At 36.6% G+C, this 24,303-nt stretch overlaps 1 protein-coding gene across 1 annotated transcript in view; it reads right to left on the bottom strand.

The window, feature by feature from the left end:
• Window positions 1-360: 360 nt before the first annotated feature.
• The window catches only part of adgrb3 (adhesion G protein-coupled receptor B3), a 181,156-nt gene continuing 157,213 nt past the window's right edge, over window positions 361-24,303 (bottom strand). The window contains exons 18-31 of the mRNA XM_060864427.1: window positions 23,729-23,832; window positions 23,504-23,606; window positions 14,056-14,206; window positions 12,891-12,960; window positions 12,689-12,755; window positions 9,658-9,743; window positions 8,482-8,580; window positions 7,826-7,997; window positions 7,557-7,652; window positions 6,076-6,115; window positions 4,942-5,594; window positions 3,180-3,215; window positions 2,476-2,580; window positions 361-1,350 (exon numbers count right to left, since the gene is read on the bottom strand). Coding sequence (XP_060720410.1) covers window positions 1,162-1,350; window positions 2,476-2,580; window positions 3,180-3,215; window positions 4,942-5,594; window positions 6,076-6,115; window positions 7,557-7,652; window positions 7,826-7,997; window positions 8,482-8,580; window positions 9,658-9,743; window positions 12,689-12,755; window positions 12,891-12,960; window positions 14,056-14,206; window positions 23,504-23,606; window positions 23,729-23,832 — 1,971 coding nt within the window. The 3' untranslated portion in view covers window positions 361-1,161. The remainder of the gene's footprint in view (window positions 1,351-2,475; window positions 2,581-3,179; window positions 3,216-4,941; window positions 5,595-6,075; window positions 6,116-7,556; window positions 7,653-7,825; window positions 7,998-8,481; window positions 8,581-9,657; window positions 9,744-12,688; window positions 12,756-12,890; window positions 12,961-14,055; window positions 14,207-23,503; window positions 23,607-23,728; window positions 23,833-24,303) is intronic.

Below are 24,303 nucleotides of genomic sequence, written 5' to 3'. Positions count from 1 at the left end.
CCCTTAGAGGCTCGACTCATTTCATCAGGTGGCTTTTTAGATGCTCTCCGCTCTTTTAGATGTGTGGCGTTTTAGACGCTCTCCCCTTCTTTGTGTGGGTTTCTCTGTATACTTTCTCTTAAAAATGTCAGTCAATGATGGCCTCCCTTCAAATTGTATTCATTGGCTCCATTGTGACATTAACCAGGATAAAGCAGTAACTGAACATTAATTATTCAACGAACATTCATCATTACATTTTGATAATCAGACCATGTCATGATATACAGTACAGGACAGAGTTGACACATCCTCTGAAGCGTTATGAACATATTATCTCTTTTATTTACATTCATTTTTCAAATGTTAACATTTTTCTGGTATCTCATCAGGTCGGCATTTTAAATCTTTTCTCATCAAAATAAACTTGACACAAGTAAAACAGATGTAGACAAAAGTTTTATTTACACCATACAACATTTTTAATTTTTAAATATTTTATACAGGGCTGCAGATGAGAGAGCTTGCTGAGTGCCTTCAAGCAAATTCTGCAGTATTAAAGTTGTGAAATATATTATTCATATAAAAGTGAGTATTACCTTTATTGCATTTAAAGCAATGAAGAATGTAGCTTGACAAACATTCATTTTTAAATCAGGAAAAATCCTCTTTGCCTCTCCAAATACTTTTCGTGTCATAAAGTAAAAAGTGTAGTAATGGCCAAACTGACTTTTTATAAACCTTTTAAAAACCTGCATAAGTATGTACATTGTGCTCCTGGACTCAGTCACCACTGAACTAAAAAAAACTGAGTCCACTGAAGCTTTTGGGTTGACATAGCATAGTGTCACGGTGTGTTTTCTATATTTGAGGTCTCATCTAGAAAGATATACCTTTGTAGATCCAATTCGCTTCAACGGATATGTTCAAAACACATGATGGTTATATTATACACCTTGCTGCTCCCTCACTAAGTACAACTAGTGAGAATAGAAAAAAATGATGTTTTTGTCTTTTAAATCATTTATATCCCCTTTAGTCCTTTTTAAAATCTTATTGGCACATAATGTCCCTGCTATATTTCTAGGACCCAGATATGTCTTGCCACGGCTGCTTGAAGTGGTTTCCACTATTTTCCAGTGCAAATTATGTCCTCCTTTTTCCGTTCCTCTGATCCTCTGATTACACCTCTGTTTGGAAGTCTCCCTCTTGGACATCCAGTGGAAGGTTTACACATTTTTCCCACTCAGCAGGGGTCATCTCCAGAGAGTCCTTGGGGTCTGACTCCAGTACATTCATTGTAGCGTAGTTCTGGTACTCACAGCTTGGGATGTAGCTTTCCCAAGGGTTTTTATTGGGCATTGCCTTATCCTGTGCAAGAAAACAGACACTGGCATTTCAGAAAGGCGACATTTGCTACGGATATACATTTGGAATGCTGTATTGTGTGTTCACTGTGTGTTTAAAATATATGAATTTTATGTTTATTTGCTATGTCCCATGTTGGCATTTAATAATATTCTATAATATCGGATAATATATTTATTATACAAAACTAAGGCCCTTTGAGTATAAATTCATAAGATGCAGGAAACTGCAGATAAATATAATGTAATATTGATTAAAGGTGTAATCAACAAGTCTTGTCCTACTTCTTACTCCTGTCTACGCTGCATATTATACCATTAAATGCATGTAAAACAGGAAGGAATGTAGTGAAGAAATACTAGGTCGGACCATTTAGTGTACCGCGACTTTAATCGATCCTGTTTGAATCAATTCTAAAACCGAATCCGTTCATCTGATGGTTCGTTTATTTGTATAGCACTTTTAACAATTCATATGGTCTCAAAACAACTTTAGATAAGTATAGAAAAAGAATAAAAATTTTAGTATAAAATTTGAAATGATATATTTGTTCTCAAAATATGTAAATATCCTGGACTAAACACTAAACACCAAGACAGACACGATGTGCCGGCACGCTGACTGGAATATGATTGAAAACACACAAGACACATTTGTGTGTGTATGTGTGTCCTTGAGTGTGTTTAATATGTTTTTGTATACTTAAAGTGTCGTGCCTTTATACGTATAGTCAGTGAAAATATTACTTATATATTTTTTCTAAGAACTGATGATTGAATTGGAGATTTCACTCTTTCAGGCAGGTGGATTGTCCTTGAATTACCACAAATTATACCAGTAAGAGTTGATGCATGAAATGTCTGATTGTGAGCAAATCAAGTGGTTTCTGTCATGCATCCACCAAGCAATGATTAGGAAAAAATCATTGGAAAAATAAATTAAATTTTTAAAGGCACGTTATAGGAAATGGAATAATATTAAAGTGATGAATGAATGCATTGACTGGGCATCTAGTAATTTTTTTAGTCACTTAGTTACTGATGCTGGATCATGTAAGCGTGAAAGTGGAAGCCTAAATATGGTGCTTGTGGCATGGCCCACCTTCCCCCTCGAATCACTCTTACTCACCATGCTGCCCATATTTGGTATGTCTCGAAATCGATCCAGGGTTTGAAATTTCTGATTCAGTTCCTGGAACAGCTCCATGTGTCTTTTCCTGGTGTGCATGACTTTCTGCAATGGCAAGGAGTGGTGGGGGGGGTTGGAGTTCAATCAAGCTGATAACCATAGTGTTGTATCAGGAAACACACTGCCTCTTGCCACGTTGAATAAAGCATTTTTCACTGAAAGACTCTTGGCTATAGTATAGCTTTTCAATGCTTTAAAAGAGGAGAATCCCTGCGAAATCTTTGGCTAGGTGTATAACAAAGTCATGATAAACTGCAGCATAAATTTCATGAACCAAAAAATGTTTGCATTTTGCTTTAAACTATTATTTTCATTTTGCAATTTAGGTACAGGGCAGAAACAGGATGTTCTCTGTAAACTTCATGAAAAAATATTTGATTTTCAGCTTGAGATTTGTGAATGTAAAGGGATAAAATGGGAATGGGAATTGCTACTCTGTGTGGCAGCTGACAGCATTGCTTTTACACTAACTCAAAGCTCAATAAATCGTATAGTTGTCAGGACCTTGCTGCACCAATAAGCTTAAGTGCTACACAAAGTAGTTGTAAATTAAAGAGTAAAACACAAAAGCAACAAATGGCCCTTTTGTTGATGCAAAAAAATGCCTGAGACATGCACTTCACCAATGAAAATGTTTGACATACCTCAAAGTCGAGGTCCTGGTACCTTGACTTTCTCCTCTGTGTAAGCAAAGAGGCATTTGTTAGATTGCAAAAAAACACAGAAACTACTAGAAAACTTAAATTTTCTGTAACTATTGTGTCATTTTGTCATAATTATTTTGTTAATCTCAGCTTGATTCATTAAAGAACAGCATGGGTTAGATACAATTTCTTCTTTGTTTGCTTCTGATTTGGGTTTTGGTTGTTTGTAAAAATGTCTAAATGACATGTACATCTTGACTATTATGCTAGAATAAATATAATATAATATAATCGTTTGTATAATTCCATAGGTTTTAGAACATGCAACCATAATAAGCCAGTGATATCCACTAAAACTGGGTCAATGTACTTTCAAAAACAGAAACAAACACAGAAAAGGAAGAATAATCTTCAAAATCGTAGAGCTATTTACCTATACCTATTTATCTATATAGACTATATAGATGTATGAGCCTATATAATGTATATCGGTGTCTATACTGTATGAAATATAATGCTTATCAATGCTGTAAAATTGCTAGCACTATGAATGAGCTCTACTTCACATAGATAATTCATGTACAATCAGGTAATATAGCCAAAGGTAATATTAAGCATGTGCATACATAGAACAATAAGCATGTTCATACATGAAACATTTCAACCCATTATTGACTATTCCTTTAATAAAGCACAACATTAAAACGTTCCTGTTTTATGAGACCTGCAGAGCAACGGCTTGGGTCAAATCTGCCTTAACTGGATGAGATTAAACAATGACATGGAGAAGGACTCATACTTTATCTATGAATTCCATTGTTATGTTTTAATGATGAGGTTCATGATGAAGAATAAAAAGCTGAATAAAAATTTCCCAGCCTCTCCTCATACTTGAAATAAAGAGGCTACTTTTGTTTCAATAACGTTTGAATTTAATTCAGGAAATATTTAAGGATTCTACTTTAAATTATGTGGATGAGAGCACAATGTGATCTTGATTCTGTCATATTACAGCGTAGTAGGCAGTAGCTTGCAGAGCAAAGACAATGTAGTTAACACCGACACTTCTGATTGGTCATAAAAAGGAGATCATTTTTAACTAAACGTGTACCGGAGTCAGTAAAATAGGAAATATAAGAAAATTGAAAAGCTAAAAAGGACCAAAGATAATAAATGCAGAATTAATATAAGTAGTGACTCATAAAACATAAATTAATGACTTAAACCATTGGGGGAATTCATAGTTTACAGTGATGCCATATAGGAACTATTTAAGTTCCTTTTAAGAACATTTTCAGGTTCATAAAACAAAAATATAAATATTTAGTTCAGTATTTAAATGTGTAAAATAATGGTTAAATATTTAGTAGTACATTTTATTCCTCAACATTCAACTCATGAAACAATATAGAATCCAATTATATAAAATATAAATTATATATATTTTTATATATAATTTATATATAAAATTATATATAAAAATATATATATAATTTATATTATTATTATTATTATTATTATTATTTATAGGGGTTTATAGTATTTTTAATTTGATTAATTTAACTTAAGTCAAATAGGCTAGTAAGAATTCAATTCTAATTACAAAAAAATTTATTATATTATCAAATAATATCCTTAATAGTCCTTAAACCATTTTTGTTATTGTCACAATAAACATCATAATTTTTCACCAAAAGATTATTTTTGGTCACTTTATAAATTGTGGCTTGTTTAAAAGTCTAGTAGAATGCTAAGAACTCACCTCTAACGAGCTCATGGAGGTAGTTGAGCCAGTCTCACTTCGTGCCATTCCCGCAGTCTCTTCCATTTCAGCTAGGAAGTTTTTGACAGCAGTGCGTGGCTCAAATGGCAGGGTCTGCATGTGTTCCAAGGCTCCAGGAAACTGCTGCTCCATGCCTGCACTCATATGCTCCATGCCTGATGGGCCAATGTTAAACTCAGTGCCCATCTTGTAGTGCATCAGCCTGTCATTTTGCAGAGTGTCCATGGCAATGTTTCTCTTGCTATCCTCCTTCAGCAGAGTGGGCACACTGCTTGAGCCAGTGGACAGTGATGCTGCTGCTGAGGACCGAGGCATAACAATGTAGTCTGTCTCCATTGGACCTTGCTGCACATGGCTGCTGAGCTCTTGTTCACTCTGCCGCATGCCATCGTCTGTACACAAATAAACGGTGCGGTGCATGTCACTTGCACTCTCACCCAGACATGGCTCACCCATTGGCATGTGCAGGCCTGATGGCTGTTGAATGATCACTTTCGATATGATGTTACCCGGCAAAGTGGAATAGTTGAGGCCTTCTGGACCTTTTTCTTCCTCTTCGTCATTAAGGGAAATGCGTGACAGTGTTCCGGTGATGGTGGCAGCACGACAAGATCCCATATCTTTATGGAGAGCTGTAGTTAGACAAGTATTGGTAATATTTATTAGAAAATGAATATCAGTCAATTCTGAGCTCGCAAGAACTGTGGTTATGTTCTGTGTTATATTCACATAACATATATTCACACATGCATCTGTTGACGTTCCTCGTCACGTGTCTGCCCTGCCTTCGTCTGCTCCTCCCTGTCTACACACCTGTTTCCTATTGTGATTACCCTGTGTATTTAACTGTGCCGTGTTGCCTTCCAGCACGGAATCTACTGTTGTCTTGTCCTGTCTTTAGTCCGTGTGTTGTTTAGTGTTTCCTTTGTTATTAAACCCCGTTTGTTTTGCTATCCTGCGTTTGGGTCCGTTTCTATCCCGCGTCATGACAGGTAGATTGTTTTAGCTTGCTTTTAGTTTTTGCCCCTATTCCATTGCAGACTATTATTGTTATTTATGCCAGTTTCAGCACAATAATTACAACCTCACTAATAGCAACCATCTACTTCTTACCTGATCGACAGGCTATGTCCACATCTTTTTCGAAATCAGTCTGCAGAGAGAGAAGAAAAAAAATAATAAATGATGTAAATGATTTAGAATTTTCAGTCAACATTCACAGCATGTCAATTAAATTTATGCATTACTTATATTGTAAAACAGGCCTGTCTTGGTTTTTCATTGATTCACTAAATCATTGGGAAAACAGGTTGCAATGTAAACCTAATTGCAGTGCTTTAGATCTAGTTTGAATAAATAAATAAATAAATAAATAAATAAATAAATATATAAATAAATAAATAACAAATAAACAAACAAACAAATAAATAAATAATAACCTCTTGTTCTGGGTAAGAGCTTTTTATAAACCTAATCTAAAATCCCTCATGCAACATATTAAATGCCGAGTACAATGTTAAATTAAAGACTACAGGATTATTAAAATAGAGTATTATTATTATTATAAGTTTCTGAACTGTGGTTATGGAATTCTTCTCTCCAATATATTGCACTGTTTTCTCTGATTTAGCGAAACACCAGAGGCACCCATTAATATAATGCCACCCTAGCAAACAAACGTAACAAAACCTAAGGTTGTCCAAAGACAGGTGTTCAAAGGCTACACAGATAAGCTGACGGGGTCACTAACATCTTTCTCATGTATCCTTGCTATATATCATCTTTATCTATATCCCCTCCATCCTATTCATCTCCGACTGTGTGCCATTTACACCTCTAGCAGCATCTTAAAATTTGCATATAACACAGTTATTGGACTAATCACAAACAATGATGAGTCAACCTATAGGGAAATTTTCAAAAACTGGTGAGATAGGAACCTGGCATTCAACACCAAAAACACTGACTACAGGGAAACATGTAGAACAGGTCCTTTACTGGGATTTCACTAAAGTTCCTCCCTTGGTTTGTTGGTTTGATCCTCTTCTATAGGCACAGCATTGCTTTACTATTCGAGGAGAGCCAATCTGGACCAGAAGCTGTTAGTAAATTTCTACTGACATACCTCTGACATGAGTCAGGGGAACAGAACTACCATATCATAGAGAAGCACTGCATGAGAAGGCCAGCCAGGATCATTAAACACCTAACACACCCCAGCAAGGTTCTGTTCATTCACCTACAGTCTGTCAGGGAATATAGAGCCATTCAGTTGCAATCTTAAAAACACTTTCTTTTCCAAGGGCCACTGAATGACAACATAACCCACACATGAAACTTCACGTACATTGACCATTTGTGTTTTGGCCTTCAAAATAAAATAAAATAAAATAAAATATCTATACGAGATAAAGAGGTTTGATGTATGTTTTGCAAAGTGTAACAAAAATCTAAAATCTAAAGTATTGATGTGAAATCTATAAATAAAATCCAATCACCAAAAAATAATATGTCAAGAATATCCAACTGTGATCTTGTGCCATATATTTAAGCTGGAGGCCATAATAATAGAAAAACTGCTATATGATAGTTACCATAATTTGTGCATGGCCATTAGGGAAAGAGCCAGTTACATCAGCACTGATAGGGTCTTTACAGTTCCTCAGTCTACATCTAAAGGCATCTTGCACCTAAAAGGATAAAAGTTATTTGATCAATGATATGAAACTCAGTTCGATAAGCAATATCCACAACTGACCCTTGGTCAGTAAAAGTGAGATGATAAAAATGAGGAGCTCAGCAGCCTGTCAACCACAAGCCACAGATAGTATATGAGAGGCTTTAGTATCTGAATCTGGCCTACCTCTCTGCGGAGGATACAGTGCACCATGACTATGACGAAGCCTTGGAGTGAGTCAAAAACGGCAAATAGGATTTGGAAGAGGATGGAACGCTTGTCTGTCATGGCAAGCACAGCTGACATCCAGGTGAGTGCCAGAAGAGGCAACACTACACAGGAGCTCCAAAGAGAGGCCCTAAGAGAGTAAGGCATGGTAAGATGGAGAGAGCAACGGGGCAGAGACCAAGGGCACAGATGATGAAAGGAGGATATTTAAAAAAACATTTCTACTAGGTAGAATACTATTTACTATTTACAGATACACTATATAGCGAAATGTTTTTGAGACCAGAATCTCACACCCCAAACTGTTTTCATATAGCTGAAAGCTAACATCTACAGTATATTCACCACAGAAGGTGGAACAGGTGCTTCAAGACTAGCATTTTGTTTTACCTTTCTGTACCATTATCTCATAATTGCATAAGATGTATTTGTATGCTATAGCATCACTGAATTATAATAGCAAAGAAGGTCTAAATTGAATGGAATGTTCATCAGGCACATATTGGTGTGACAACAAACATTTTTTCATATAGTGTACAGTTAGTGGCACTATGTTACACCAATAATGCAGTATAATTGAACTGAATTTGCAAAATCTTGAGTCAGGTACTTACATGGCATTGCTGGCCGTAGTTGCTGATAAAGCAGTTGTGGAGACAACACCACACTTTGCACATTTTAAAGTTAATCCTGTATGCGGCTCACTCATCTGCCTGTAAATATATCGAAGTGCAACAATAAAGTAAGTTAATATTAGCATGCTCTCTGTTTGTGTTAAAAGTTAGTGTGTTTTCACATCTAGTTCGTTTGAGCCCTCCAAACGCTCTTGGAGCGGTTCAGTGTGTATATGTGAACAAACCATGTGATCTGAGACCCCTTAAAAGGACCCAGAAGCGAACCGTACTCAGACCACCTCCGGAGGTTCGTTTGTGGGTTCGTTTGTGGTTCGATTTGTGTGTGACGTGAAATCAATGAGGTCCCGGTCCGCTTTGCGTTTCGTCTCGCCAAATGTCCCTGGAGGCTTGCCATACCTGCAGCCGTGTTCCGTCACTGTGACTGTTTCTTTTTAGCTGCTATCCTTTTCCTCTTAAGTTTTTCCAGATGCTTTCCTTTACTTATGGTTTGTCTCACACTTTCTTCTTGTCTTCTGCTTAAAAATGTACCACAGCCATGTGATGACAACTTGTAAAGAGGCCATTTTGAATACCCAAAATCCATTGCTGCACAGAATTCTGGGTTCTGAGTTCTTATGAAGTTGAGGTGTGAACACGAAAGGGTCTGAGATCACTTCAATACTAAAGAGGACCAAAAAGAGAACTGGGTTGTCTTTTGAGTCCACTATATTGTGAACACCAAACGGACTGAGGTCACATTCGGCTAGTTCCTTCTCTGGTTCACTTTAAGTGAACTGGGTTTGGTTCTTTTAAAACGAACTATATGTGAAAACACCCTTAAACTGGCAGAAAATCATCATAAACGTTTGCCTGTTTTTTTTTTTTCTGCTACATGGGAGGAAACGTGATTCTCAGTGGGATGGCTACAATTGGTACTTCTTTTCAGGTCATTAAACATTCATTTAACACTTTAAAATTAAAAAAATAAAAGTGTGCATGTTTGGGAGTTAAAATTTAAGATGAAATTTTGTGTCTATGTCTTGTCTATATGTGACAGATAAAGAAAAAGTAGCTCATGTGCATTACTGTAGGCTTAATGACAACCTCACAGGAGAGGGTTTAAATAGGCATCAGTTAATAGTGTGGAGAGCTTTAGAGGAACTGGCTTCACATTACCCTGCTCTGTGTTTAAGCTTCTTGTCCAATATGCCATCTCTGGAAACCAATTTATTGAACACCAGAATACCAATCACCATATTGACCTGCAAACACACAAAACTATACAATAAAGGTCTTTTTAACATAGTTTTTTATACACGTTATTCTCAGTTTCTATTAACAATGTAAGTAGTACACTGATATTATTATAGCAACACAAATAATAAACCTATTAAAATATATCTAGTTTGCATACCCTGAAAGAAATTGTTAAACATTGGCATCAAAATATGACTAAAGCCCTATTCGGACGGGACTAGTTTTCCAAACGACGTTAGAGTTAAAATTGTTTTCAGCCGACGTCTGTCATTTCATGTATGCATTCGGACGGGACTAACATCTCTGTGTTTATTACGGAGGTAGGAGTGTCTGTGTTTTACATGTGGGCGTTGCACAAGACCACATGTCCAGGATGCGTGGATTGCGTATGGTCATATGACCGATCAATAGTAAAGTGGCGACGAAAAAGAAAGTGGTCGGGAGGAAACATTGGGTTTAATTTCTGTTTGGAGCGAACCTACGTTTCAGTTTCAGTTTGAAAATTGTATACACAACCACAAGGTTTGGGTAGGGTAGCAAACACATTTACATCCATTATTGGTGTGCAGAAAGCAGAAACTTGAATACCGGTGCGCTAGGGTTAATACGGTAGTTCACGTTGACCAAAACAGACAAGAAAACGCGTTTTGGAGAAAAAACATTTTCAGCAATCACAGACATTCGCATTCGGACGGGATTAGATTTCTCAGAGGAGCGCCAATTTTGCTGAAAAACAGTAGGTAATTTGCTCTGGAATTTTTACACAGGTCGTGTGAGAAAAAGACAGACAGATTTGGACGGGATTAAAATCACAAAGTACGTCTGTGAAACTGAAATTTCTCTAACGACCCCCTGTAAAACTAGTCCCGTCCGAATAGGGCTTAATACTGCAACATTGGTTTTTCTTATTTAAGGTTAGTCAGATGAAGTCATTAATTATCACAGTTTTTTGACTCCGTTAAACACCCCTGATCAAAAGTTTACATATCCTTGAATGTTTGGCCAAATTATAAACACACAGGTATACACACAAAGGTTTAAATGGCTATTAGACAGACGTTTCCACACATGTGACTTATTATAATTGTAATTAGCGTTTGTGCGTAAACAGTCGCTGAGTATCCCAGCTGACAAATGAGGTGACAAAGACAAAAGAACTGCCAATGGACCTGCATGATAAGATAGTTGAACTTTGAGATAGTTGAACAACTTTGAGAGAAATACAACCTGCTCTGGAAAAAAGTGGTGGTGTTGTTTCAAGGAGCAAAATAAACAGGTACTTGAACACAAATAACCTGCATGGTGGAGTTGTCAGGAAAAAGCCGTTACCGTGCCCATGCCACAAAAAGGTAACGCCTAGCAAGGCCTCACAGCCTCTGGAGCAGTTATTTGGAGCGATGCAACAAAAATTGAACTTTATAATCACAACCAAAAAAACTATGTTTAGAGGGGAGTCAAGGCCTACGGTGATAAGTACACCATCCCCACTGTAAAGCATGGTGGTGGATCTCTTATTTTATAAGGCTGTGTGAGCTCCAGTGGCACAGGGAAGTTAATAAAAAATGATGGCCAGATGAATGCAACATGTTAACAGACAATACTGGCAGACAATGCATTCTACAGCACGAAAGCTGCGCATCGGATGCTCACGGATGTTTCAACATGACAATGATCCAAAGCACGAGGCGAGGCTGACCCTCCATTGGCTACAGCAGAAAAAGGTGAATGTTCTGAACTGGCTATCAGTCTTCTGACCTCAATACCATTGAGACAGTTTGGGTAGATCTCAAATGTGCAGTTTGTGCAAGACAACCAAAAGATTTACAGGAACTAGAGGCATTTTGCTAAGAAGAATGTACAATTATTACAAAAGACTGCATGCCATCATTGATGCTAAAGGGGGCACTACACGATATTAAGAACTGAAAGTACAGTACGCAAACATTTGAACAGGAATTATAATTCGTTTTGTTTGATAATTGTGCCATTCTGTTATGCCTTAAATATTAACTTGAGTGCTATAAGAAATAAAATTAATTAGTTTTGCCTTCTTACTAATGTTTCTTTTAAAAAATGGAAATCTTGCAAATTCTACAAAGGTATTCAAACTTTTGAGCACATCTGTAAAGTTTAGAAGCTCTAGCATTGCTTTAATAATTATTATTATTATATTAATCTGCATACAGTGCATTAAAACATTTTATTTATTTAATTTTATGCTACCATGTAATATGCAAATACTTTTAATGTCCCTTGGAATTTAACAAGTCTCTGAAAGTGTACTGGAGAAAAACGCCATACTTCCTGAAGATATTCCCATAACCGATGTTTTGAAAGAACATTAGGAAGAATCCTTGAGAAGGATCAGATTAAAATAGGCAAATAGTAGCATTAGAAAAATAATTAGCAGGAAGAAGAATAAAGTTTGGGAGGAAAATTTACATTTTGGAGTTGAGACTTAAAAGGAGAATATTACAAAGTTCCCGGAGTATGACACTAGAGTATCTGCAGCACCTTTATGTCACTCTGGTCTTATACACTACCACTAGACAAGTATTCGTGTATCTTTCTCCCTATGTCTCCCTATGTCTCCCTATGTCTGAGCAGAGGGCTGTAGGAGCTAGGACATATACAGTAGTGTTTTGCATGGGAGAATAAGGACTTTTATTCTTGTGCAAAAATGGGCAATCAGTGTAACTGTTAGAGTGCATGTTTACTTAAAGAAGAGGGAATTAGAATCATCTAAGCATGGGGTTCTAAAATCATCAACAGGGGCTTCAGCAATTAATGGAAATGTGTTGAAGCTGGGAAAGCTTAGAAAAAGATTTTGTTGTGCTCAACCTAATATGGTGATCAGTTGTTAATTTGTGTTCAAATATATGTTAAATGATTAACCATGACAACAGTCATTTATAAGAAACAAAAAAAAGGAATGACAAAGTAAACTTACAAGCACCACTGCAGCAGCAGGTCCAACAAATGCATATAGCAGTCCTCCCTCCAGAGAGAGCCAACAACTGCACAAATAAATACTACTCATTAGCAAATTCCCATTATAGTTCACATCAGTTATTAACATGGCCAAGTGGAGTTCAGATCCCAGCGGAGAGTGGTTTGAGTGTGTTTGCATGTGTATGTGCCTGTGGTCTTACTATTGTGGTGTCCCATAGCCTTTGGCTTTTGTGAATCCTATTGAGATGGCAACCACCAAAGCAGGCAAACCTTTAAAATGACAGAAAAACAAGTATAAAATAATTAGTATTCTAGTGGCTGGATTTTTAGTTTAGACATGCTTACAGACTTTGTTTAATTCTCTGTTAGACTTATTTCTTTTGTTTATTTGTTATTCTGTTGCTTTGTTTAAATGTCTGTTAGACTTCTTTCAATTGAAATAGTCTGTGAAATGGCTTAAACCATTTTTACCATGTCCTACATATTTCCCTGGGTACGTGTAATTAGTCCTAAAAAGACATAAAAAAGATTGAACCTTTATTACTGAACCTCTAAGTTATTGAACCTTTAAGTTAAAAAGTTATATCAATATTTAAGTTTAAGCGAGGTTTCTTTATTCAGAGTTGGCTCACACATCTTAATTCAATTTTCATAATGACATATGCAGATTATTAAAAACACTGCATGTGGCATGTTCATTTTGGCTTATATCCAACCGAATTATCAATACACCAGAATGATATCAACTCATGTTTGTGCCTGCATAAAACAGAGCCTTAAATGCGGTGCTGCTTTACTCAAACGATTCTTCAAAAAATTGTAAGCTTCTTATAGTTGTCTACGTGAAGCAGATTGTAAAACTTGAATGTCAGGCTTATTATCATATATATCTTGAGGCAGACTTCAAAAAGTATATGCCATAATACAGCACACAAAGGATTCTTGCAGTTCTTTTCTTTTCCCTCTTCACCTTTTCCCCATTCTTTAATTTATAACAAAGATGGCCTTTTTGTACATACATTACTCTAAATCAATAGACAAGGAGTGCGTTTACAAAACCTTTTAATTGGTCTTATCAATTACGTGACTACTAAATAACCCATATTGGCTACCATGTATGCTTATATTTAAGGTAAAATGATCCAGACTGCAAATATTGGGTACTTGTATATTGTATATTGTGTATTATAAGTTTTTTGCAATCCAACTAAGATTACAGAGAAAGATAAGGCTGGAATAAAGGTAAAAATTGAGGTGAATCTCTATGGACTGATAAGAACATTGCACAAACACTGTACAATAGAGTAAATAAGACAGGCAGTAGCTGACATACTGTAGCAAGACTCTGGATAGCACGATACTCACCCCAACCCAGACAGAGAAAGCGTTTTCGGATGAGCCTAGTCCGCACCTTTCCTGTTACAGCCATGTAGGACTGCCAGGCCTCAGTCAGAACCCAGCAAAATGATGCCAGGAAGAAAAAGTGCAGAAAAGCTGTCGTCATCGTGCAGATGCCCTACACATATGACAAGGTGGGGTGGGGGGGGTGGGTGATCGGTCAAAAACGGGGTCTGTTTAGTCATAGAATAAACAAAACCGAATACACTTCAATAGTACACTGCTCTTAAAACCAAGCTCAAAAAGACCCTATTCTATAACAACCATGTGTATATTTGTTGTTGTATATATGTTGTGTCTATTTGTTATTTTTTATTTGTCTTTTATTTAATGACATCTAAGCAATGAGGGTGGAGCTGTACATCATTCAAAGGTCTTGAGCTGTTTGCTAAATTGCTATTGAAAAACTCAATTTGGATGCACAGCAGACCGTCGGTAACCATGTAAATCAGGTTTACGTCAGGCGGAAACCTCGTATGTCCAAATTTTGTCAATTTCATATTTTTTCACATATCAATGCTATTGGTCAGTCCCCACATGGGTCTGTTATTTTTACAAGTTATTAACCAATCTAAAGTCTTGAAAATAGCTTGAGCGCAAATCTCATAACTCCATTGGACACTTCAACTGTCCACCTCTTCCTCACTCCGCGGGAGAGCTTTGCAGCATATTTCTCCTCAAGAAGAGTCGCAACGAATCAACACGTCTTCTGAGGTAAATGTCTTCAAAACACTGGGCTCAAAGAAAAAAAAATCTTGACCCGCTAGTTCTGGTGCTCGTCTGAGGACAGGAATTTAGAATTTAGTTTTGGAGATACGAGGATTCCGCTCAACAGCGTCGATATTTACATGTGGATTAAGTTTGCAGCTGCTTTACTAGTTAACAATTTCAAATTAAGGACAATTTATAAGGACCTTGCATAAATCTCACTAGCAGATTGTTGAGCAAGGGAAATTTGACGCTGAGTGTTTGAACTGAATTTCTCACAACCTATGATTTAGGACTGACTTTTCAACCAAACCACCTAAACTTACCAGACTACAGCTACCAGACCTACTGAACCTGTATAGAACTGCTACCACTAGCTGTTGAACCCTTCCTGAAATTGAGTGCATGTTGCTAGAAAATTGCTGGGGATCATAAGCCTACCATATCTGTATCTATGGCAACAGAGGAAGTGCACTGTCTGGTTAAAGTCCAAAGCAGCTGATGCTGAGAATGTTGGGGTGAGAATTGTTGGACTAGTGACAATAGGTTTTTGAGGCCTGCTTTATAGATATTTCAAATCTTGATTAATACCACAGTTATGTGAAATAAAAAGTATTTTACTAGTAGATCACTAGGGATGATTACATTTTGTGAAAAATTTTATGCTAAGTATATATTAGTAAAGATTCTTCATGAACAACATCTTTGATTTAAAAAAGTTTATAATGGATATTAGATGATATCAACATCACTAGTTATATAAACTTCACTAATATGAAAATGTGAATAGCAGGCTGTTGCACCAATAGCCAGAAAGGCAGAGTATAGTTTGCCATTGGAAAAAGGAACGATCAACAAAATATTGATATTCTCTTGAGTTTGCTAACTTTAAATTTACACATCGTGTATGACAGTATACAAAACCAAATATAATAAAATTTGTTACAGTGAAAAGACCATAACAAATGTGCAGCTTTTTCATTGCAGGTTATATCTAGTTATGTCTAGGTTATAATAGTTATTAAATTGTGAGCTTTTCCACAATTCCTTTATTAGTTATACTCACTTGTTAAAGGAAAACAAAAATGAAAAATGAAAAAATGAAGGTTTCTCACATTTTTTCAAACATCTACCTTCATAGACCTGAATACTGAACTAAAACAAAACTTAAGAAATGCTCAAGAAATGTATTTAATATCATCACGTTCTGTTTCTCAACAAAACCTTAAAAACTTTATTTCATTAACAGATATATAGGTTTTCGCTGACATTTTGCAATCTGCAGGATAACCTGGCTCATGTCTTAGTTCTAGTCTAACAATATTACTTACAAATCTAGGACAAAAAATGCTTCTATTTTCCTGGAATTAGGAATTAGTTTCTACAGTACCATCAATTTAAGCCCAAAACAGGACTACCATTGTGCTACAGTACCGATGTCACATTACCTTCCTGATCGTGACTTAATGTCAGGGGGTAAGGATGTACAGTAAAAAGGATGTCTTAGACCCAACCAACATGATTCACTACACCATATAAATAGCTCTATGTTGATTTTCTTTAAGATTTAAGTTAAGGACAAGACATATACAAATACTGGCCTTACGTTTTGCAGTGGTAAAAAGAAATACAGCAAGGGAGGAAAATAGAGGGAAAAATACATGAACAAGAGAGAGAAAGCTAATAATAAATGTACTGGCAGCCTTAGATACAGCACCATGGAGACAGTGCGGACTGCAGCCTGAGCTCAGCCATAATTCATTCAGCGCACTTCCGGTTAGAGAGACCCGTGGGAGTCATATCTGTGCAATGTTTGCTATTGTCAGCTGCTCTTTCATTGGAGTGCATGATTACCTGAGAGATTAAAAAACGGACTGGCACAGACTGGTTCATCCAGGAATGATGAATCCACTGAGCCCAATGTTGATGCTTTGTGAAAAAGAACTACATACATGGTGGTGTTTTAGTATGGAGACAGACAGAACCAGGCTAGCATCAACTCCCTCACCATCAACAAAACACAAAAGCTGAAAGCTGTCGGTCTCTGCTCTCGACACACTGTCCTGAAGGACTATGGTTCGAGAAGTGCTTGTGTCAGCCTTCTGTTACTACCATTAATCAAATGAGGATCCAAATAAACTCTACCAACAACCAAAACAGAGGTAAACTTGAGGTTGCATTATCTTGTGAAAGATATGAAAACAAACCAGGAAACAGAACAAAAAAACTACCCTTGGACAGCATGAGGTATAAACAAGAGCACTCATATTTGAATAAAGCACAAATAAAACGGCCTATCAAAGATCACACAAAGCATTTAGCCGGTTAGTGAGAAGGAAGATGAATACTTTGTACATTGACAACTGACAAGATAGACTGATAACGTTGTAGTGCTAGGAGGATACACTTTGAGGTAATTATAAGGTAATTATAGTCTGCACCCATATGGCATACATGATGTACTGTTGTCAAAAGGATTTATTCATATTACATTTTAAAGCCTGAACATGTACCTTAGCACAATGCAAAGCATCGTCATGCCTGTTACCAGACTAACTACTGTATACAGAGACCATACTGAGAGTGAGTCACCACCTCCTCTAAGCAAATTCTATACATTCATTCATTCATTCATTCATCTTCTACCGCTTATCCGAGCTACCTCGGGTCACGGGGAGCCTGTGCCTATCTCAGGCGTCATCGGGCATCAAGGCAGGATACACCCTGGACGGAGTGCCAACCCATCACAGGGCACACACACACTCTCATTCACTCACGCAATCACACACTAGGGACAATTTTCCAGAGATGCCAATCAACCTACCATGCATGTCTTTGGACTGGGGGAGGAAACCGGAGTACCCGGAGGAAACCCCCGAGGCACGGGGAGAACATGCAAACTCCACTCCACCGTGCCCCCTCAAATTCTATACAGTATTCTTCAATTTATCTGTTCTCTCTTTAATCATTTCAGCTTTGCCAAAAGGCTTTGTAACACCAGAATTCTTGTCATAAATACATTATCTGAGTAACATTTCAGAAATGCACGTGTGACAGAGCAAAAAGTATATTTCCCTAACAAAAGCCAGTGATATAAAATGTTTAGTACAACGAGCATTACTATGAGCCATGAAACAGTTAATATTTTGTACTTTAAACAAATTTTTAATTTATTTAATGAAACAATTTTGCCCTTCAGACACTGACTGTACCGCATATCTTGCCTTCTTGTTAATGTGTATTAATTATAATTGACATGTAATTAAACATTACATATTTTGTATATTATAAAATCCTTGCATAGTATTTTACCAGATAAGTTTTCCAGATGTTCTCATGCCAACTGCCATGACCCGGTGTTTATTATGAATATAAATAAAATGTCACATTTCTTATACATTCTCTTACTGTGCTTCGTTCTAAAAACAAAGAAATAAAGAAAAAAAAATAAGGAAAAAAGTAAATGATTGAGAGACCAGGAGTGTCTATAGGGATCAGCAACCTATCTACTACAACTACAACCTCTAATTACTGTGTTTTCATGAAAGCTTTCCTGACTTCTAAAATAATTTTGGTGCATACATGGTTTACAGAATACACAGATGCACAGAGAGAAACATTTTAATCTACAACACCATCAACAGTCTCCGGTGGAGGGCAGTCAGCAGCATGTTATAACATAGGGAAATTTTCAATTTCTATCGGAATCACTGGTCATCTTCCAGCAGTAATTAAATTTGATAATCAGCATGTATGTAACTTGATAAAGTTCATTCATTCATTCATTCATTCATTCATCTTCTACCGCTTATCCGAACTACCTCGGGTCACGGGGAGCCTGTGCCTATCTCAGGCGTCATTGGGCATCAAGGCAGGATACACCCTGGACGGAGTGCCAACCCATCACAGGGCACACACACACACACACACACACACACACACACTCATTCACACACTAGGGACAATTTTCCAGAGATGCCAATCAACCTACCATGCATGTCTTTGGACCGGGGGAGGAAACCGGAGTACCCGGAGGAAACCCCCGAGGCACGGGGAGAACATGCAAACTCCACACACACAAGGCGGAGGCGGGAATCGAACCCTGACCCTGGAGGTGTGAGGCAAACGTGCTAACCACTAAGCCACCGTGCCCCCCCTGATAAAGTTGCTAATGTTTAAATTTAAATAAAAAAAAATAATCATATGCATAGAATATCAAGTACATTACACTAAAATGCTAAAATATACAAAGGTACTGTATACAGTACACATATATTGTATCCAAACCTTTTTCAAAGGGGTATTTTTGACTGTAGCCATGACTAAACACCATTCTGTCAATGCATTTGCAGGTGTAGTTGGTCTCCAACTGTCATGTGAAAGGAAAAACAAACAACAAGTCATTGGTCTACAGACCACCATACATTCTGATGGGGAACCCGTGGGCTTTTTGACCCACAAATCGTGCCAATCGCAAAAGGAACAACTTGCCTACTCAGTCTTGCCTACTCTGTCTAGTACAACTCTGACAAAGATCTAGCTTTCTAAGCTGTTTTATCTACAAGTTTGTTGGCTCTGAATGATTTTATGGACGGCAAACTTACACTGACATTAGAGCAATAATTGCAACATTAGAGGTTTACTAATCAGGAAAAAAAGGTCTTTAAAGTTTGTGATAAGACAAAAGTACACAGAACGAGGCTAAGTCAATTGTTTTTGGTAGACAATGAAGACACTTAGGCTTAAGTTTGGTAGATGAATATGCAATGATAGATCAGAATTTCAGCTTGCATTTCCTGACATGTACATCTAGATGCCTTAGACAACTTCAAACATGGCAACTTTTTTTTGCAATTTTTATCTAAGCAAAAAACAAGAAACTGATAACACTTAATATTTGGTTGCAATAACTGCATCAAGCTGATTTCACCAAATGGCTGGCTTTGGTAAACTGGTACATGTAATGCTTCTGTAGAATTCTACATTCATTCTTTTGCTACTATCATGAGTTACAATATCAATAAAGATTACTGAGCCTGATCCAAAGGCAGTGTGTTGTGGTCATTGCTGCATGATGAAGTTTGTCCAAGATTAGATGCATTTCACTGTAAATTGGCAATGCTTTTGTAGTACGGCATATAGTACGATACAGCAAACGAGAAATTTCCCCATTGTGGGACGAATAAAGGTATATCTTAACTTATCTTCATTCTGCTGCTACCATCATGAGTTATATCACCAATATAGACTAGTGAGCCTGTTTCAGAAGCAGTCATGCAATCCTACGCCATGTATATTTTGGATAATAAGCATTACCATGATTGAATGTTTGTTTTTTGACCACAAATTCCAACCCTGTTTTACTAATGTCTTTCTCCTAGATCTTAATGCTGATGCCACTTTAGTCACTTTGGATTATGCATCACTTTGGTATGGTTAATCCTCTTTACAGAAGTGTTGTGGCTCACGTCTGTATTTCTTTGCAAATTTCGCGTACCAATTATAAATGCTGATGAGCGTTTTGCATCTTGTGATATGGCCTTCATACTTTCAGACCTGCCCTGTGGAGATTGTTAGTGATGTCACTGAAAGTTGTTTTGTAATTTTTCTTTACAGCTCACAATATTTCTTATATTAAATGTTGTTGTTTTCCTTGAAAAACCTTTTTGATGACTAACTGTTAGTGCACCAGTGACTTTCTTTTTTCAGGACATTCCAAATTGTTTTACTGTCTATGTGCAGTGCTTGTCCAGTGGCTTTGTGCAATCTTTTCAGCTTTAAAATTGCTTGCTTTTCTCTTGGTTTGCTCTCTGGTCTTGATTATGGTTTATCATTTTTAAACAACAAATGCAGTCTTCACGGGTAAAAAAATAGGGGTCATACCAAAAATAGATTTTCACTGCCTATGCAACAAGAAACACGTCAGTCGTATGTTCCAATATTTATGATTATTTAAAGAAATGGGTGGGTTCAAACAAAGGATTCTAGGTTTTAAGATTTTACCACATTTTGTTATAAATATCAGAAAATTAAAACTGAAATTCTGTTATTTGATCCATGTTAATCTTTTGATCACAACCGAAAATGTATTCAGTGTAAAAAGGTAACTCCATTCTTTCAACAGGCATAAATCTGTTTAAAAGACTGCTGAACAATGACTAAAGTCGCATCAGCATTAAGATCTAGGAGAAAGACATCAGTAAAACAGGGTTGGAATTTGTGGTCAAAAACAAACATTCAATCATGCTAATGCTTATGCATTAATTTAAATTCAATTCAATATATCTGTACAACACTTTTAACAATTCACATCATCTGAAAGCAACTTCACATTAGCATAGAATACAATTTAAAGTTTACATTTAAGTTACTATATGATAAAAACAACAACAACAGTGATAATAATAATAATAATAATAATAATAATAATAACAATAATAATAACAATAATAATAATTATTGTTATTATTATTGTTATTATTATTAGCATTAGCATTAGCATTAGCATTAGTGTGTTATGTAATGAGAAACTGAAGAAAAACTGTATTTCTAAAAATGCCAATACAGTAAGTGTCAGCATGATCCATCCAAGCCCAACTAGACTAAGGGATATTATACTTGGGCTGCACTGCATAAACACCAAGTAAGGAGCTGAGCTCAGATGAGTCCCCCTTGAAAATCACGTTGTCAACAAATAGGTGGGTACATGTGTGGCCTACACTAAGAGATTGATAAAGGCCTGAATGCTTAATGATACAGTGAGGGGAGGTCCTCTGGCTCTGAAATGCTGAGTAGAGGCATTTTGCCAGAATTGTTTGGGTCCACTTGATACCTTACATGGAAAGGTCACTGCAAATTAATACAAAGTTATTCTACATCCATCCACTGTGCGTGAGAGGTCATTAATTGGTTTGATGAGTATGACAATTATGTAAATCATATGCTACTCTGGCCACGTGCATTTATTTAGGTTTCTCGTCACGTGTCTGCCCCGCCTTCGTCTGCTCCTCCCTGTCGTCACACCTGATCCCTATTGTGTTATCATTGTCTTTTGTATTTAACTGTGCCGCGTTGTCTTGTGCAGCGCGGCATCTACTGTGGTTTTGTCCTGTTTCTAGTCTGTGTCATGTTTCGTGTTTTCTGTTATTAAACCCTGTTTGTTTTAGCTATCCTGCGTTTGGGTCCGCTCTGTTCCGTGTCATTACAGCTATGGCCGTTGCAGACACCAGATCTTGAAATACTTATGGGATTTTATCAAAACACAAACTGAGTGAATTTCTTTTGGAACAATGGTGGTCTATCACCACTGAATCTGTGCCAAAGTGCACTAAAGCTGTTTTTATGGTGGCCCAAAACTTTACCAAGACAGTGTATTTTGTTTTTTTTTTCAACTGCCTACAGTATATACTAACATTTATTACTGGCCATCAAAAACATTGGCCATCCCTGGCATCCCTGTCCCTGGTTATAGGTTTTGTCATTTGTTACCAAGCTAACATGACCAGCGAAGGAAAACACTATATTACATTATAACATAAACTACTTTTAGTGAGTACTTCAATATTACACTACACAGTTTTACTCAATAATATGCAACATTTAAACTATACCTTAGAACTAATTTGGAAGGTCTATACTTTTAAAATTTCATACCTTTTTTTCATGTACTTCTACTCAAGTAAATGTAAGAGAAATGCAGCCTTACTTTTACATTTTCACCTTCAAAGTTTTTTTCTCTTGCCCAACTGCTTGTAGTTGTATTTTTTTAAATAATTCCAATTAATTTCACATCAAAATCAAATGAAATTGCACACAGCTGTGGTAATGCCCCTTTTCTCTCTCTCTATTTTTTTTTACCACATTGCAGGGAATACTGCTGAGGTAGCAGTCATTAATGTTTTATTTTCCCTTCAGACCACCAGAGGTAACCCCCTTGCTTCCTACTGGCATTCACTAGTAAACTAAAACCTTTTCTTGGATATTAATTGTTAATTATACAATAGTTCTGTTCCGCACCGGGAATTTTCATTTTGTACTTCCAGACAGCTTTATAGAAAATTTGAGTACTTGAGTGTTATTAGCTGTGTTCTCTGCTATCATCAACAAATGTTTTTCCCCACCTTTTAACAACATTACTCATAATCAGCTAGCCAACAGTACAACTAACAGTATAACTTTGGCCTAAAATAAAGGGCTCCAGAATTACAATTTCTGTCTCTAAAATTTGAAATTCTTTGGTGCTTTAGTTAACATTAGTTATTCAAATGCATAACATTAGTTATGCATTCAAAGGCACAGTGAATGAAGATTGTAAGGGTATTTCTGTAAGGGTTAATGTTTAACTAATTACATTTTTATGTCTACCTTTGTATACACTGCAACATTTTGTGTTAATACACAAAGGCAAAACGATATGGAACATAATCTTGGTAGCAATACATAAAAGTGTTTACTTTTTGTCACAGTCTTGGTTGTGTTGTAGATTTTGCTAATGCATTGTAGACAAAGCTTTATACAGTATACTGCACTTAAGATGACAGGACAGAGTTTGTTCAGAGCAGAAACAAAAATCTGTCTTTCTTAATTCAAAACGATCCACATTCTTGACCTGAGCGAATAAAGCCTGAGAAATACAAATCATCTAGCTTGTGAAAAAGAGCAAGACATCAAGACAAAATGCTGAAAGTAGAGAATTTTTTTTTTTTACCGCATTATGGGTTTGTGTCTGTCCCACCAAAATCAGGATATTGGAGCAGATGATTGAAAGGCAAAAGTTGATCAGTATGATGGACCTTTCAGACCTAATGTACCTAATACAAAACATGTAATGTAATTAAATAATTCACGAATTTCTCAAATTAGCAATAACAATAATATGTGACAAATCCTTGCATTTAAATTTTAAACAATACAGCATTTAAACAAAATTTACCTCCATAATACAGCATACACTACAGCCAGGGTGATCAAAGCTATGCAAGATAGGCCACAGCCCACAATCAGTGTCACAGATGGGACGCCTGAGTACTCCATAGCCTGTAAAAGAGAAAAAAAAAACAGTTCAGGATTTGGAAATTCGTTAATGAAAAAAAAACAAAAAACTATAGACTATCATGGTATTGTGATATATCTTGAGACATCTAAGACATCAATATTGGGTCCTTGAGCAAGGCCCTTAACCTCACCTGCTCCAGGGGCACTGTACTATGACTGACCCTGCGCTCTGACTCCAGGCTCATAATAACCTGGGATATGCGAAAACTAAAAGCATTTCACTGCATTTCTGTATATGTGACAAATAAAATTTGAATTTGGATTCGTAGCAGCACTGCTCAGCACCAAACATTAGAACATAAACCTTCACCACTTTATGACCCGCTCCCTTTAATTTATGATTTATTCTAAGAAATCCACTGACAGCACTCTCTCTTTTCCTCTCCAAATACTTAAAAGCTAGTTGTGGTAATATGTCAGCAGAACACTGCAATGATGGGAATCTCAATCTCT

This window comes from Tachysurus vachellii, chromosome 2 (assembly GCF_030014155.1).
Source record: "Tachysurus vachellii isolate PV-2020 chromosome 2, HZAU_Pvac_v1, whole genome shotgun sequence".
NCBI lineage: Eukaryota > Metazoa > Chordata > Actinopteri > Siluriformes > Bagridae > Tachysurus > Tachysurus vachellii.
Note: the sequence above shows the minus strand (reverse complement) of the source record. Positions and strands in the feature narration are given on the sequence as shown.